The sequence below is a fragment of the Salmo salar genome, chromosome ssa15 (genome assembly GCF_905237065.1).
Source record: "Salmo salar chromosome ssa15, Ssal_v3.1, whole genome shotgun sequence".
NCBI lineage: Eukaryota > Metazoa > Chordata > Actinopteri > Salmoniformes > Salmonidae > Salmo > Salmo salar.
Window position 1 is genome coordinate 51,795,800 of NC_059456.1, and position 13,895 is coordinate 51,809,694.

General features: G+C 46.6%; 1 protein-coding gene across 5 annotated transcripts in view; it reads right to left on the reverse strand.

Annotated features, from left to right (window-relative positions):
- The window catches only part of cdc42bpab (CDC42 binding protein kinase alpha (DMPK-like) b), a 95,106-nt gene that overhangs the window by 26,761 nt on the left and 54,450 nt on the right, over positions 1-13,895 (reverse strand). For 3 of the 5 annotated variants that reach the window (XM_014144821.2, XM_014144825.2, XM_014144820.2), the window contains exons 7-18: positions 12,061-12,261; positions 11,771-11,788; positions 10,811-10,949; positions 10,477-10,586; positions 10,241-10,320; positions 8,845-9,011; positions 8,205-8,333; positions 7,715-7,848; positions 7,317-7,559; positions 6,865-6,975; positions 5,190-5,434; positions 3,683-3,788 (exon numbers count right to left, since the gene is read on the reverse strand). In XM_014144821.2, the coding sequence (XP_014000296.1) occupies positions 3,683-3,788; positions 5,190-5,434; positions 6,865-6,975; positions 7,317-7,559; positions 7,715-7,848; positions 8,205-8,333; positions 8,845-9,011; positions 10,241-10,320; positions 10,477-10,586; positions 10,811-10,949; positions 11,771-11,788; positions 12,061-12,261 (1,683 nt within the window). The remainder of the gene's footprint in view (positions 1-3,682; positions 3,789-5,189; positions 5,435-6,864; positions 6,976-7,316; positions 7,560-7,714; positions 7,849-8,204; positions 8,334-8,844; positions 9,012-10,240; positions 10,321-10,476; positions 10,587-10,810; positions 10,950-11,770; positions 11,789-12,060; positions 12,262-13,895) is intronic. The other 2 variants (XM_014144824.2, XM_014144822.2) reach the window with 1 other exon arrangement.

Below are 13,895 nucleotides of genomic sequence, written 5' to 3' on the forward strand. Positions count from 1 at the left end.
AGATATTGCGATAGAACTTTAATTTGAGCCATGTTGTGCCAGATTTTCAAGGGTATGACAGGGTGGGGAAAGGCAGGGCAGGGTCGGAGAAGGGGAAAGAGGGACAGAGGAGAGAGGGGAGAAAAGGTTAGGGCAGAAGGTAAGAAAGTTAGGGAAGGGGGAGGGGGGAGGAGGCATAAAAAAAAGAGGGGACAGGGTACAGGAGAATGTTAAAAGAAGAGGGCAGAGAAGGACAGGCCAGGGGTGGATGCCAACGAAGGGTAGGGTGGGTAGAGAGAAAGAGGGGGAGGAGGGCAGGGAGGTGGAGAGAGGGGCTCACTAGTCATCTATATAATACAATTATGATCGATGATGTCATAAGTGCTGATCCTAGCCCTCGTTGCAACTGACCATTTCTAAATACCTGTAGCTAGCTTGGTAATTATAAGCTACTTGACAGTTGCAAAGGGAATGTGTTTTAGGGTGACGGTTTGACAGTGGTGAATTATTACTGCGCATATTGCAAAAATCTGATAAGTGGCAAGTAGGTTGTTGGTTGACATAGGACCAGCAAAACAATGGTAAGTGCAAGCTAACATGGACCCAGAGTTATAATACACAGTTTGAAGGATCATTTAAAACAGGCTAAATATAATAGTTCCAAGGTAACCTTGCATTTGTTGACGTTTGTTAAATGTATTTCCGAACGAAAGCAGCTAGCTTTAGAATAGAAAACATTTAAATATAATCTGATCATTCATAGAAAGACAAAAATATATATAATCTGATCCTTGTGTTCAGGCTTTCATGCGGAAAGCATGTGAAACAGAACGACATGGGTCAGCGTCCCAAATGGCACCCATTTCCCAAATAGTGCACTACCTTTGACCAGTCCCCTCGTCAGAAGTAACGCACTATAAATGGAATAGGGCGTCATTTGAGACACAGCCAACGATATGTGCTTCTCCCTATTCTTCCCTGGCACAAGTTGAGCATGTGTTCAGGAAGTGTTGGGGAATGTTCCCTATTTTCCACATACACCCTGGCTGCTATCAACTTCCAGGCATTGCTTCATACTTAATATACAATACCACAAAAACAAACATCACTTTTAATACGATATGTCAGAACTCCTACAAAAGTATTTTGCTTGGGAACTTCCAATTCTCATTCCCATTTCTCCCACTTCCAAAGTCAACAGTATGGGATCCAATGGGCCGGTCCATTTGCGTGTGTAAGAGACTGTGATCTGTTTTGAAGGTAGATATAGATGAACAGTGATTATATTGGCTTTGCCAGGAGAGAAGGGTAAGGCCAGGGGGATGGCTGCTGTTTTACGGAATCCTAAACAACTGTGCTATTTTGTGTGTTTTTTCGCATTGTTTGTAACATATTTTGTGCATAATGTTGCTGCTAACGTCTCTTATGACAAAAGAGAGCTTCTGGATATCAGAACAGCGATTACTCACCTCAAACTGGACGAAAATGTTTTCTTTAATGAGTCCGACGCAAAGGGTATACTGCATCTCCGAGACCAGGCCCAAATCCCCGTCGTTCGCGCGAAGAAAATACACAAATACAGGGGGCGGAGATCGGGGTGCCTTGTCGGAATCCACGGCAAGTGGGTAACCCGCTTCTACCGTCAGTTCTATTGGCCAACGTGCAATCACTGGAGAATAAACTGTATGATTTCCGTTCGAGACTATCCTACCAACGGGACATTAAAAACTGTAATATCTTATGTTTCACCGAGTCGCAGCTGAACGACGACATGGAAAATATACAGTTGGCTGGGTTTTCTGTGCATCGGCAGGACAGAACAGCAACGTCTGGTTATGTCGCTATGCTCTCAGACAAACCACCAAACAGGCAAAGCGTCAATACAGGACTTAGATTGAATCCTACTACACTGGCTCTGACGCTCATCGGATGTGGCAGGGCTTGCAAACTATTACGGAATACAAAAGGGAAACCCAGCCGCAAGCTGCCCAGTGAGGCAAACCTACCAGATGAGCTAAATGTCTCGAATGCTTGCTTCAAGGCAAGCAGCATGAGAACCAGCTGCTCCGGACGACTGTGTGATCACGCTCTCCGTAGCCGATGTGAGCAAGACCTTTAAAAACAGTTCAACATTAACAAGGCCGCAGGGCCAGACGGATTACCAGGACGTGTATTCAGAGAATGCGTGGACCAATTGGCAAGTGTCTTCACTCATCAACTTCACTCATCAACCGAGTCTGTAATACCTACATGTTTCAAGCAGACCACCATAGTCCCTGTGCCCAAGAAAACGAAGGTAACCTGCCTAAATGACTACCACCCTGCAGCACTCACGTCGGGAGCCATGAATTGCTTTAAAAGGCTGGTCATGGCTCACATCAACGCCATCAACCCAGAAATCCTAGACCCACTCCAATACCGCCCCAACAGATCCACAGATGACGCAATCTCAATTGCACTCCACACTGCCCTTTCCCACCTGGACAAAAGGAACACCTATGTGAGAACGCTGTTCATGGACTACACCTCAGCATTCAACACCATAGTGCCCACAAAGCTCATCACTAAGCTAAGGACCCTGGGTCTAAACATCTCCCTCGCAAACTGGATCCCGGACTTCCTGACGGGCCGCCCCCAGGTGGTACGGGTAGGCAACAACACATCTGCCACACTGATCCTCAACACGGGGTCCTTCAGGGGTGCGTGATTGGTCCCCTCCTGTATTCCCTGTTCAGCCACGACTGCGTGGCCAAGAACGACTCCAACACCATCATTAAGTTTTCTGACGACACAACAGTGGTAGGCCTGATCACCGTCAACGAGACAGCCTATAGGGAGGTCAGAGACCTGGCAGTATGGCCAACCTCTCCCTTAACGTGAGCAAGACAAAGGAGCTGATCATGGACAACAGCAAAAGGATGGCCGAACACACCCCCATTAACATCGACGGTGCTGTAGTGGAGCAGGTCAAGAGGTTCCTTGGTGTCCACATCACCAACAACCTATCATGGTCCAAAACACACCAAGACAGTCGTGAAGAGGGCACGACAACACTTTTTCCCTTCAGGATACTTTTTTTTTTGGCATGGGTCCCTAGATCCTCAAACAGTTATACAACTGCACCATAGAGAGCATCCTATACTAGGCGGTGTCAGAGGAAGGCACAAAAAATTGTAAAAGACTCAAGTCATCCAAGTCATAGACTGTTCTCTCTGCTACCGCACGGCAAGCGGTACCGGAGCGCTAAGTCTAGGTCCAAAACGCTCCTTAACAGCTTCTAGCTCCAAGCCATAAGACTGCTAAACAATTAATCAAATGGTCAAGCAGACTATTTACAATGACACCCCAATTTGTTTTTACACTGCTGCTATTCGCTGTTTATTATCTATGCATAGTCACTTTACCCCTACCTACATGTACAAATTACCTCGACTAACCTGTACCCCTGCACATTGACTCTGTACCGGTACCCCCTGTATATAAATATTTTCTTACCTCTATTTCTTGAACTGCATTGTTGGTTAAGGGCTTGTAAGTAAGCATTTCACAGTAAGGTCTACACCTGTTGTATTCGACGCATGAGACGCATACAATTTAATTTGATTTGAGGTGGGGGGAGTCATATGATGCGAGAATTGGGATGTGTGTGTGAGAGGGTTACCTCAGGTCAGGACAGTGTGTGTGTGTGCGTATAACATCTCACCTTGTCCAGTTCACTGGAGAGCTTCTTGTTCTCCTCGGTCAAAACGACCCTCTCCCTCTCGTACTTCTGCTTGTACTCCGTCTCAAACTCCTCACGCTCGCTTTGGCTGCCACACACGAGAGACACACACACACACACACACGATCCATCATCACTTACACATCAACCACACACTATACCTGCTATTCAGAGCAAGGTCCGATGAATACACACATAGGCCAGATAAGGAGTTTTGAGACAAAGACCCGTCAGACATGCCATATTAATCTCAACCACATCAATACTGTTAAAGAGACTATCCAGGGGCCAGATCTGCATCCCGAATGGCAACCCATTCCCTACGGGCGCTGGTCAAAGGTAGTGCACTAAATAGGGGAGAGGGTTCCATTTGGGACGCACACAGCTTGAACAAGGCAAGCCAGGGATGCTAAGCTGGAGGGTAGAAAAACAACATCTTACAGCTTTTTCTCCAGTGTCAGTATGTATCAGGTGCCGTTAGGTTAGAGGAATGTTGCTTCTTGGATAAAGGCAGAGGGGGATATAACACTAGCTAGATTTAAGGGACTCTAAGACATGAACAAGGGTCTTCTCAGGAGCTAGGTCAGAGGAGAGAAGGTAACTAACGTTAAACTACACGGCGAGTACAGCACAGTCGAGGCCAGGGTGAAGTAACTTTAACCATGTTTACCTTGCATAAACCTCGCTGGAAAGAAGTGGACGAGTACACTGTCAGGTAAGTGCTACTACAGAGAGAGAGAGTAACTGTTCTACTGAATAGGTCAACGCCATAGGCCCGTTTCCCGGTACCAGATGAAATTAACTGGACTTAAAAAAAGTACTTTCAATGGAAATGTTCAAGTTGACAGACAAACAACGGCAGTTAGATCTAAGGAACTCTAAGACATGTACAGTCTTCTCAGGAGCAAGGACACAATAGAGGGGTAGGGCTGTGACGATACCAGTATCGTGATACTCAGATGCATCTTAGCAAGGAACATGAAAACTTGAAGCGGACTTAATAGCTTAAGGAAAACCGTTCTTAACTGCCTTATGTTGTCACGTGTTTATTTCCCGAGCTATAGCACACAATATTTGACATAAAGCAGGTTTTTAAAGGAGCAATGATTTTAGTCTGCTTTGTGTTTTTTTTGTGCCATGGAAAAATGTTTGTATCACGATACTGGTATGGTGGCAATCCTAATAGGAGGCATCTAAGATAAAACTACACTGTGAGCACAGTAGAGTCCAGAGGGAAGTAACTTTGACCATGTTTACCTCGTATAACCCTCGCTGGAAAGATGGGGAAGAACACAGTCGGGCATGTATAGTACGTCTCCATGTACTTCAAAGAGTTTTGACCAGAAGCACATAAATGCTTTGTCTACGTCTCTACATTGACTGTCCTATAAGTGTTGTGGATATCCAAATCTATTAAGGCGGTACCGCACATAACCCATTACACACACAAAGAAATACATATGTAGACAGACAAGACAAACACACACACCTCTCCCTGCGTGTCTTCTCCAGTTTGTCCTTGAGGACCAGGATCTCCTTCTGCAGGGTGAGCTGCTGTCCCTCAGCGTCGCGGAGCTCCTTGCGGAGGCCCTTGAGCTCGTTGGCGTGCTGCGCTTCCCTCCTGCTCAGCTCTTCCTCGTAGAACACGGTCTTCTTCTCCAGATCGGCACGCAGCTTCCCTACTTCCTGGCTCTGGTCCGAGCCCACCACCGAAGCTGACGGCCCCACCTGCTTCTGGTTCAGGGGAAGAGAGGAGTTAGCCAAATACACACGTCCAGGGGTGCGTTCATTTGTGTATGCCGGAGCAAAATGCTTTGCAATGGAAAAAGTTTGCTTCTTTTTGGTTCCTAGTGAACACACCACAGGTGTGTGTGTTTTGTGAGTTACAGTATTGTTTCCGCCCCTGTTCCAAAAAAAACTACTTCTAGGTCTCCGAATGGGTGACGTCATCGACTGAACGCTACGCTACCTAGCTAGCCATTTCACGTCGCCTACATGTGCGTCTCTGACTACAAGTCGCTCTGGATAAAAGCGTCTGCTTACATCTGTGAAGATCTGTACATGAGCAACAGAGAGTGAGAGAAAGAACGGAGAAAACAATAAGAGAATGGTGAGTTACGTCTTCTAGAAAGGGTATCTGTGTGTGTGTTAGTGTGTATGTGCGTGTGTTAGAGGTCTTCACGAATCCACCTGTACCCGAATACCTGAGACCCGATCCGGGACCCGAGTGGATTCGGATCCAGAATTCTAAATAATGTCATGGGTCTGGGTCGGATCTGATATGATTGTCACGGGTATGTGTCATTTTAACTGACTTGTCCGGAAGGAACCATACAGATCTGAACACAATTGCTGAGGTAGAGAGAGGTAGAGCGAGAGGTAGAGAGAGAGGTAGAGAGAGAGAAATGGTATCATTTATGCTGCTGCTCTTTGCTTTTCACGAGAATGTCTCGTGAAGCTTGTTGTTGGCCAATCATAAGTCATCAAAGGGGCAATAGGCTACAGTCAGAGTCTCTGTGTCTGGCAAAAGTAAAAAAAGATCTAAATCAACAGAAGATGGAATAAAAATGATGGAATTAAAACGTAAAGGAGAAGGACAGGCTACAACAACCAAGAGCCTACAGGCAGGCTGCTACTTTATATTCTGAATGGAGTGGTTGTTGTTTGTAACTGTGTAGGACGAGAAAGCGCATGTAGCCTCAATTAGCCTAGCTAGCTAGCTTAACTAGCTTCTCCCAGTTTGATGCAGTCAAGACAGGTACTACGTAATCATATTTGATGATAAATAACCTAGCTATGGCAGCTATTAGTCTACTATAGTGTGAGTTGGCTTGGTTGGTTGCAGTCTCTCGTCTCTCCCTCATTCGTCCCTCAGTCACTCGCTCACACTCACAGTAGCCTACACACACATCATGGCCCCTGCTAGAGCGTCACCTCTCTACTTCTTCTCCCTCGCACTTCATCAGCTCCGGGTTATTAAAGTTGCTTAAACCTTTTCTGCTGCTTCCTTCACTCGGATCGGGTCTGGATCTGACCAGTTCTATACGGAACGGATCTAGTTGTCCGCGAGTCCATTCAGAATGGGTCTCCATATTTTACAAATGAATTTATGCATATCGGGTCCATCTTTTTGGCCCCCCGTGAAGGCCTCCAGTGTGTGTTACCTTGAGTCCGTCCAGCTCCTCCTCTAGCTGTCTGCAGTGCTGCTCTGATCGTTCTCTCAGCTTCCTCTCCTTCTGAGCGTCTGCTGTCTGCTCCTCAGACAGAGCCTCCATCTGAGAGACACATCCAGCAAGGGGTTAATGCAAACAACATACCACACCCACACGATCTTCTTTCACGTAGACATATAGACACGCACACACTAACTATCCAAAACTAAACAGGTAAAAAAACACACACACACACACACACACACACACACACACACACACACACACACACACACACACACACACACACACACACACACACACACACACACACACACACACACACACACACACACACACACACACACACACACACACACACACACACACATCTTCTTTCACGTAGACATATAGACACACACACACACCAATACCTCGAAGAACCATGGGAACCGCTACTCTACCTCCTTCTTGGACCTCTCGGCCTTGCGCACCTCCAGCCGTAGAGCCTCGACCTTCTGGGACAAACCCTCCATCTCCTCCTCCTTGTCCCGGAGCTGACGGCCCAGGCGCTGCTTGGCTGATCTGAGGTCAGTCAGACGCTCGTTGAGCTCGGAGAACTCCTGCATGGCCAGCTTCCTCTGGCTGTGGGCTTCTTTCAACTCCTTAGACTGACTCTTCATCTTCTCACTGGTCTCCATTAAGTCCTAAAGGGAATGAGGGTCAGGGTTAGTGGCTGACACCGAATGACTGGGAGTAACACCCAGGCGGGTGCTGTATGTTGGGGGTGAATTGGGTGAGTTAACCCAATACAGTATCGAGGCCTAGGGAAGAAGCACACTGACACACACACACCACCCACCTTGTGCAGGTCGTCCCTCTCCAGGTTAAGGCTCTTCATCTGTTTCTCCAGGCTCCTGAGGTGTTTGGATGAACCCTCCATTTCTCGACAGGCTGACGTAGCTTCCTCCAACTTCTGCTCCAGTTGACCTGAGTCTGACACACACACACACACACCCCACATTACAGAGGGTCAATGTTGTTATACACAACATTGGCCAATATGCATTACATCTCTCTCTAATGTATGTTTTCGGTCATTATATATTTCATTTTACAGGTCAATGACTATGCAATTGCCATAACCTGGCTTGTTTACTGTATGCATTATTTATTGCCAGCCATTACGTCTTCCTAGTCATTACTGTCCATCTTTCCATTATGCATCTGCACTTGCCCATTATGTAGAATGTATTTCCAGTCCGACTCTATCCATGTATGGTCAACGCTGACCTGGCTGGAATTGATTTGTGTTCTACTACACAGTAAAATCTTTACAGTTGAATGTTTACCTGCGATCTGTTTCTTGAGGATGTCAATCTCAGTCTTCAGACTCCTGATCTCCACCTCCTTGTTAGAGGGGACGGGTGCGGGTCCTTCCCCTGACGCGTGCTGCAGGGCCTGGACTGTCTGGGTCGACTCTGGAAGAGGAAAGAGGAGAGGTTGAGGAGAGGGTGAAAGTGATTTCAGAGTATTAGAGAGACGGTGTGTAAATTAAACATCTGGAGAGTGGCCTGGATGAGGAGACAGGTTAAAGAAGGATTGAGACAATTGACACGATTGTGTATGTGTGCCATTCACAGGGTGAACGGGCAAGACAAAAGATTTAAGTGCCTTTGTGGTAGTAGGAGCCAGACACACCGGTTTGTGCCAAGAACCGCAACGCTGCTGGGTTTTTCACGCTCAACCGTTTCCCGTGTGAAAGGAAAAATGGTTCACCACCCAAAGGACATCCAGACAACTTGACACGACTGTGGGAAGCATTGGAGTCAACATGGGCCAGTATCCCTGCGGAACGCTTTCGACACCTTGTAGAGTCCATGACCCAACGAACTGAGGCTGTTCTAAGAGGAAAGGGGGGATCCAACTCAACATTGGTAATGTTTTGTACACTCAGTGTATATGTGTGTGTGTGTGTGCGTGTGTGTGTACCTAGCAGCTTGCGGCTGAGCTCAGTCTTCTCCTGCTCCAGGCGGCGTATCCTCCTCTCGTAGGCTTCGGTAGCTAGACTCTCCTCCAGACTGCGCTGGACACACACATCCATCTGGGCCGGACCCAAACCACCCGACTCCCTCAAACAGCCCCGGTCAGATAGGGTACTGGAAGTGGGGGAGAAAGAGGACAGGGGGAGAGAGCGGGAAGAGAGAAGAGGGGACGAGAAAGGGGAGAGAGAGAAGAGGGGAAGAGAAAGGGGAAGGGGAAGAGAAAGGGGAAGAGGAGGGGAAGAGAAAGGGGAAGGAGAGGGGAAGAGAAAGGGGAAGGAGAGGGGAAGAGAAAGGGGAAGAGAGAGGGGAAGAGAAAGGGGAAGGCGAGGGGAAGAGAAAGGGGAAGGCGAGGGGAAGAGAAAGGGGAAGGAGAGGGGAAGAGAAAGGGGAAGGAGAGGGGAAGAGAAAGGGAAGGAGAGGGGAAGAGAAAGGGGAAGGAGAGGGGAAGAGAAAGGGGAAGGAGAGGGGAAGAGAAAGGGGAAGGAGAGGGGAAGAGAAAGGGGAAGGAGAGGGGAAGAGAAAGGGGAAGGAGAGGGGAAGAGAAAGGGGAAGAGGAGGGGAAGAGAAAGGGGAAGGGGAGGGGAAGAGAAAGGGGAAGGAGAGGGGAAGAGAAAGGGGAAGGAGAGGGGAAGAGAAAAGGGGAAGGAGAGGGGAAGAGAAAAGGGGAAGGCGAGGGGAAGAGAAAGGGGAAGACGAGGGGAAGAGAAAGGGGAAGAGGAGAGGGGAAGAGAAAGGGGAAGGAGAGGGGAAGAGAAAGGGGAAGGAGAGGGGAAGAGAAAGGGGAAGGAGAGGGGAAGAGAAAGGGGAAGGAGAGGGGAAGAGAAAGGGGAAGGAGAGGGGAAGAGAAAGGGGAAGGAGAGGGGAAGAGAAAGGGGAAGGAGAGGGGAAGAGAAAGGGGAAGGAGAGGGGAAGAGAAAGGGGAAGAGAGGGTGAGAAAGTGAGGAGAGAGGGAGTGAGAGAGAAAGACACCGAGAGCAAAGGGGGAGAGAGAAAAACCACTATTAACAGACCATTAGCCTTCAGGCTAGGATAAGATGACAAACAATCCCGATTCAATAGCTTCTCACTAGTGGAAATTGAGTGCTAGTTTAAGTGTGGTTGAGGTTAGATCAGATGATAGAAAAGTAGGAGTGAAGTAGCCTGATCCCAGATCTGATTGTGCTGTGTAGTCTATGCTCATTGCTATGCCAAACATGACTATAGGGGTTGGCAAGACGGCACAAACAGATCTGGGACCAGGCTAGGAGTGAGAATGTATTTTTATGCATGCTGTACATACTAACAAAGCTGTAGAAGTAAACGTTGTAACTGAAGACGAGTGACGTTGTTTAGCGGCCACTCACCATTTACTGGTGTAGGTGAAGCCTACGAAGGGCAGGTGGTGTCCAGAGAAGGCCGTGTGAGAGGGAGGGGGCATCGTCTCCTGACAACACAAAACACATTTGATTTAAAACACACCTCTACAACATTGCAGACCGTTGAGATGACGGCGTGATAAACGATGGAAACAGAGACGGAAAGATGAGTAAGAAAGACTAAGTCTTGATGTAGTCCCATAAACAGAAAGAGGGAGACTTACCGAGTTCTTGAGACAGTCATCGTCCACGTCAAAGTTGGACGTGTCTGTGGGGCTGCTGACTTCTGGTATGTAAGGGGCCTCGCACGTACGGATGTTGTCCCAGTCGATGCCTGACAGGAATGACAGACATTATAGTTTCTTACGACAGTTATCATAATATACAGTTTCTTATTGTCGTATAAAATCGTATCACTATCGTCTAGTTTCACTTCAACGGCAATCATGATAAAAGCAGCTATAGTAATTTTATCTCGATGATTGGGGACAAGAGTTAGCGAGATAATAGGCTAAAGTTATACAGACAAGAGTCCCCTCAAACGGTTTCAAGCCCTACCAGAGAAGAAGGGGTGAGATTTGAAGTCCTCGATGCCGTTCTGGCCCAGGCGGTGCTCACGGCTGCAGATGAGGCGTCGGATAAGGTCCTTGGCCTCTTCGGACACGTCCGTCATCTGCAGGGGGAACTGGAAACGCTCCTAGGGACCCGGCGGAGGGAGGAGAGGGAAAGGAGTCAGAATAATGAGGATATGTCCCTAATGGCACCTTATTCCCTATTTTAGTGCACTACTTCTGACCAGGGAATATGGTACCATTTGGGATGCAAACTAAATATATTATTTGTGTAAAGTTGTCAAATCTTTCTATTTCTCGTTTATTTTTACTGATCATGCATTATCCCCATTGCAGTATAGTTCCATACTATAATTATTTTCCCGTTTCATGTATTTATTTGTGTACATGGTCCTTGACAAAGAAGCACAGCAATTTTTATTTATTTATTATATAGCCCATGTATGTTTCCCCTGTTGCAGTAGAAAGCAGTATAGTTCTATGCAAGATGGTTTAATGCACACAAATAAGGCATTCTTCAGCTAATATGGCCGCCGGGTGAGAGTGAAGGTATAGTTGAAAGGTGATGGGAAGGGAGAGGAGGCAGAGTTAGAAAGGTAGAGCGGAGCAGTTTGGAGTCAGGATAGGCTGAAACTAACTCAGAGTGGGAGTTCTGATCTAGGATCAGGTCCCTTCTGTCCATATAATCTTCTTCATTATGATCTAAAAGGCTAAACTGATCTTAGACCAGCATTCGTATTCTAAATCGCTTGATACATACAGTCCCTGAACAAGAATATACTCAAACTTTAACCACTATCACTCAGACCCAGTCCCAAATCGACCCCGAGCCACCTACCGCCTATGCACTTGTGGAGATCTGAGAGGAATCTAGAAGTGTATAGGGGGTAGGGGAAAAGGGTCCATTTGGGACTGGGCAATCAGACCCCGAAAAAGAAACACTCACAGCAGCACCTAATTCCTCCTGTCGGCAGACGGAAAGGATCAGGAGAAAAAGGGGGTAGAGAAGAAGGAAGAGTTGAACGCTTTGAAGTCAGAAAGAAGAAAACGAACTCTATGAAACAGAAAGTACCTAGAAAGTACAAACTCAGACTTCAGCCTAACACCTAAACAACCACACGTGTCTTGAACAAAGGTTTGAATAAAAACAAAAAAGGTCTTATTTAAAGATGGGTTTAGTACAGAAAGTACAATGTCACTACCTGTCACCATCAGCCACTAAGCAGCCCTCCTCACCTTGTGGTTCATGATCTTGCCGTAGGTCTCCACCAATGACTCAGCGTAGAATGGGGTCTCCCCATACAGCATCTCGTACATGCACACCCCCAGGGACCACCAGTCACACTCAGGACCATACTTCCCCTTCCCATCCTCCATCGCCTGCAGGATCTCCGGAGAGATGTAGTCCGGGGTCCCCACGGCAACCGACGACTGGACCTGAGGGAGACCAGGCCCAGGAGATTAATCGATTAGTGATTGGATGGATGACATGAGGGATCAACCATGTAAATAATATAATACTTTATTTACAGTGCTGTCAGAAAGTATTCATACCCCTTGACTTATTCCACATAATGACAAAGTGAAAACATGTTTTTCAGAAGTTTTTGCAAATTTATTGAAAATAAAATATCTAATTTACACAAATATTAACACCCCTTCGCTATGACACTCCAAATTGAGCTCAGGTGCATCCAATTTCCTTTGATCATCCTTAAGATGTCACTACAACTTGATAGGAGTCCACCTGTGCCTCATCCAATTGTTTGGACATGATTTAGAAAGAAAAACACCTGTCTATATAGGGTCTCACAGTTGACAGCGCATGTCAGAGCAGAAACTATACCATGAAGTCCAAGGAACTGTCAGTAGATCTTAGAGATTATTATGATGAGACAAGCATTATATCTGGGGAAGGACATAAAACAATTTCTAGAGCATTTAAATGTTCCATGACCACAGTGGTCTCCATAATTGGGTAATGGAAAAAAAATATGGAACTACCCAGACCCTGCCTAGAGCTAGACGTTTGATCGAACTGAGCAACCGGGCAAGAAGGACCTTGGTTAGGAAGGTGACCAAGAACCCAATGACCACTCTGACAGAACTACAGAGTTCCTTGGCTGATTAGGGAGAACTTCACAGAAGACCAACAGTCTATACAGCAATTCACCAATCTGGGGTTTATGGGAGAGTGGCCAGACTCCTGAGAAAAAAGCACATGACAGCACGACTGGAGTTTGCAAAAAGGCACATGAAAGGCATAAGAATCTATGGTCTGATGAGACAAAATGTTAACTTTTTGGCCTGAATGCAAAGCACTATATGAAGCATGGTAGTGGCAGCATCATGCTATGGGGATGCTTTTCTACAGCAGGGACTGGGAGACTGGTAAGGATAGAGGGAACAATGAATGGAGCCAAATACAGGCAAATCCTTGATGAGAACCTGCTTCAGAGTGCAAATGACCTTAGACTGAGGCAAAGATTTATGTTCCAACAGGACAGGTACCCCAAACATACAGCCAAACAACGGTGGAATGGCTTCAAAACAAGAATGTGGAAGTCCTTGAGTGGCCCAGCCAAAACCCAGACTTGAATCCCATTGATAATCTGGGGAAAGACTTGAAGATTGCTGTTCACCGCCGCTCCCCATCTAACTTAACAAAGCTTGAGAAAATCTGCAAGGAAGAATGAGAGAAAATCCTCAAATCTAGATGCGCAAAGCTGATAGACATACCCAAGACAACTCAAAGCTGTAATCGCCGCCAAAGGTGCTTCTACAAAGTATTGACTCAGAGGTGTGAAATCTTCTATAAATGAGATATTTCTGCATTTCATTTTCAATAAAATGTGCTATTTCTAAAAACAAGTTTTCACTTTCTCATCATAGGGTATTGTGTGTAGATGGGTGAGAAACAGTTCCTCCAATTCAGGCTTTAACAACAACGTGGGATAATAAGGGGTATGAATACTTTCTGAAGGCACTGTATCATCTGGAGCATTAATATGTAATCAGGAGATGTTAATTGCGTGTCCACAGTGAGTTTGGAGTCAAATACGTCCACCAAA